Source organism: Plasmodium reichenowi, chromosome 6, assembly GCF_001601855.1.
Source record: "Plasmodium reichenowi strain SY57 chromosome 6, whole genome shotgun sequence".
Taxonomy (NCBI): domain Eukaryota; phylum Apicomplexa; class Aconoidasida; order Haemosporida; family Plasmodiidae; genus Plasmodium; species Plasmodium reichenowi.
Window position 1 is genome coordinate 1,030,121 of NC_033651.1, and position 3,824 is coordinate 1,033,944.

At 17.5% G+C, this 3,824-nt stretch overlaps 2 protein-coding genes across 2 annotated transcripts; both read left to right on the plus strand.

Annotated features, from left to right (window-relative positions):
• Positions 1-643: 643 nt before the first annotated feature.
• PRSY57_0626300 (ribonuclease P protein subunit p29, putative) lies at positions 644-1,946 on the plus strand (the record flags this gene model as incomplete). Its single annotated transcript, XM_012906636.2, has 3 exons — positions 644-979; positions 1,239-1,604; positions 1,773-1,946. The coding sequence occupies 3 exons, from the start codon at positions 644-646 to the stop codon at positions 1,944-1,946; spliced, it is 876 nt and encodes a 291-aa protein (XP_012762090.2).
• A 795-nt stretch (positions 1,947-2,741) lies between these two features.
• Positions 2,742-3,263, plus strand: PRSY57_0626400 (6-pyruvoyltetrahydropterin synthase; the record flags this gene model as incomplete). The annotated part of the gene is made up of 1 exon (XM_012906637.2): positions 2,742-3,263. One exon carries the CDS (start codon positions 2,742-2,744, stop codon positions 3,261-3,263), a length of 522 nt encoding a protein of 173 aa, XP_012762091.1.
• Between the last annotated feature and the right edge of the window lie 561 nt (positions 3,264-3,824).

The following is a 3,824-nucleotide window of genomic DNA, read 5'->3' on the forward strand; positions in this document are numbered from 1 at the left end:
ATATTAGATTAAGTATTAAATACATTATAGAAATCAATTATTTTTATGTTATTTTGAAGTTTAAAGTCTATATGTCAAAATAATTATTATTAATATTCTATAAAAAAGAAAAAAAAGAAAAAAAAAATACATTATTAATACATATATATATATATATATATATATATATATATATATATATATGTGCATATTTTATTTTATTTTTTCAAGAAATACTTCTCAACGTCCTAAACATTACTATATATAGGCACGATGGAAGTTGCAAAAAGATGTAACGTATAATAATTAAGAGATCATATTATAATGTGAGTACATATAATAAATAAGTTCGTGTCGTATTTAAAAAAGACATAATATAATTATAAAAAAATATACGTAAATTTTTTTATTTCTGTAAATAAATAGATACATATATATATATTATAATGTCTATTTTTAATATATGTAACACAATGTTTATAAATATTTATAAATATTAGATAAATTCATATAATAATAAAAAAATTGAATAAAATAAAAAATAATATAAAAGAAATTTTATAGTGTATTAATATTATTTCAATATATATATATATATATATATATATATATATATATATATATATATATATATATATTAATTTATTTTTATAATATTTTAAAAATGGAAGATGATCGATCCAATATAACATATAAAAAAAGAAAGACAAGCGAAAGTTGTTTCACAAAATCCTTCCAATCTAATAAAAGTATATATAGAAATAATGACAATAATTATAATAAAAAACATTTTGTAAATTTGAATAATGATGAGAAAACCTATTCTAATAACTCAGGTCTGATTAATAATAATTATAAAAAAATATCATATGAAAATAAAATATTAGACACAAATTATATTAGAAACGGTGTTAATAGTTATAATAAGTTGGCACATCCATTTTTAAAAGAGAAAGAGAAAAATGTTGAGTCTTTGGATAGTGAATATGACATTATGAGGGTAATTAAAAAAATGAAAAATAAAAAGATAAACATTTTATTATATAAAAACATATATATGTGAATATATAAACATATGAATAATTAACCATATAAACCTGTAAACTTATAAATGGAATATTATATAAATGATTATTTTATTTATTTGTTTGTTTATTTATTTATTTGTTTGTTTATTTATTTATTTGTTTGTTTATTTATTTATTTATTTATATATTTTCTTTCATTATAATATTGTTTCCATATTACCATAACTTTAGGACCTTGAATTGGATATACCGAATAAAATCTATATCCATGATAATTTAAAAGACATTTATAATGATGATATGAATAAACTTAAACATAGGAAGGATCCACATATGAACAAATTAGGTTTGTCTGCCAATGAATATAGGACATATAAAATAACAAGTCCAAATAATATATCTTATGAAAATGCCGAGAAGTTAAATAAATTATGGAATATTTATATTAACGAATTAATAGAGTTATCATACGATAAAGAATTATCCTTAGATGCAATTAATGATATAGAATTAAATGGAGCCTATATAGAAGTACACAAATCGCGATGTTCTACATATATAGGACAAAGGGGTATAATAATATTAGAAACACACAATGTAAGTATATATATATATATATATATATATATATATATATATATATATATATATATATGCATACATATTTTTAACTGTAAACCTTTTATAAATACATACATGCACACATACAACATATGTATATATTTATATATATATATATATGTATATTCTTTTTCCACTTTTTAGTCCTTTAAGATTGTTACACCTAAAAATAAGGTCTTGATATTATTAAAAAATAAAACAGTTTTTATACTTACGATTAAGGAAAGACAATACTACCTACATGGAATTCAATTGCTGCGTGACCCAGCATTAAAATCATCAAAAAAATATAAAATATTACAAAACAGAATAATTTAAAATATAATAGGTTATTATATATATATATATATATTTTTTTTTTTTTAAACTACAAATTCGAAAATATTATATATTTTTTTCAATTTTTTTTTTTATTATATTATTAATTAATTTGTTTATTTAATGTTTGTTTTTGTTTTGCTTTTTTTTTGTATAAATTTGGCAAAAAAAAAATTATATAATATAATTGTATATATATATATATATATATAATATTATTTATCTCTTTTTTTTTATTTTTCGTCATATATTATTCAGGGAGGTGGATTCTATGTATATATATAATTATATATTTATACCCCACAAAATATATATATATATATATATATAAATTGTTTTTCTTATCTATATTGTTTCTATATATTTTTTTTTTTTTGAAAGATTTTTTATATATTTAAAAGAACAATTTTCAAGTTTTTTCAAAAAATAATATTAATTAATTAATTAATTATTTATTTATTTATTTTTCTCCATTTTAGAATTAGATCATTGTGAATATTTAAAAAAAAACAAAAAATTATTTTCTAAATAATATAAAGTGTAAACATTAATTATAATATATTTAATAATTCTATATATGATTATAGAATTATTAAATATACAAAAATATTTATATCTATCCATATATATATATATATATATATATATATATATATATATATGTTCCTATTGTTAAGCTGACCTTTTTATCATTAACAAATATATAAATTATTCATTTAAAAGATATAGATATATTTAATACTTAATATATATTTCTTACTATATGTTTAAAGTCAATTTTTAAAGTGTAGGAAAATGATGAAAGAGGAAACCCTGAATTCAGATAACAGTTTTGCTGAAGTTTGTGTGGAGTCACCTTCTTTTTCATTTAATTGTGCACATTTTATAGCATACAATGGTTTTCGAGAAACCTTACATGGTCATAATTATAACGTCTCTTTAAAAGTTAGAGGATATGTAAGAGATGATGGATATGTAATAGATTTTTCCATATTAAAAGAAAAAGTAAAAAAAGTGTGTAATAGATTAGATCATCATTTTATATTACCTATATATAGTGATGTGTTAAAATTTGAAAATGTAAAAAATAATATAAAAATCATATGTGAAGATAATTCAGAATATTCTTTCCCAGAAAGAGATTGTATAAAACTTCCTATTAAACATTCTTCTACTGAAGAAATTGGACAATACATTCTTAACCAACTAATAGAAGAAATGGATGTTTCCCTTTTAAAATCAAGACATATACATTATATAGAAATAAGTGTCAGTGAATCACCTACCCAAAAGGCCATAGTCCACAAATATATATAATAAAAGATATGTATAAGTATATATATATATTAAATTTTTCTAATTTCATAATTTTCTTTTTTTTTTTTTTTTTTTTTTTTGGTATATATAAAAATAGGCTATTTTTATATTTTTTTTACATTTCTTTATTTTTTAAAAATTTTTATATTTTATTTTATTTTTAATTTAAAAAGAAAAAAAAAAAATAAAAAAAATAAAAAGAAAAATAATAAAAAAAATAATAAAAAAAGCGAATTTTTTAAACAATTGATTTCAAATGTAATAATAAAGTTATTATAATTGTATTATATGTATGTATTTATTCCTTCTGAATAAACGAACACTTTTTTCTGTCACCCTTTCAGAAAGGACAATATATATATATATATATATATATATATATATAATATATTATATATATTGGGGAAAAAAAAAAAAAAGAAATTTTTTTTTTAATTTTCTTCACATTGGACACTATAAAAAACTTCACATGTGTATAAACCTATACATATTCATAAAAAAAATTCATATTTATGTACAACACCTTCGTTTTATGAAAATATATTTTTTTTTTTCCCTTGT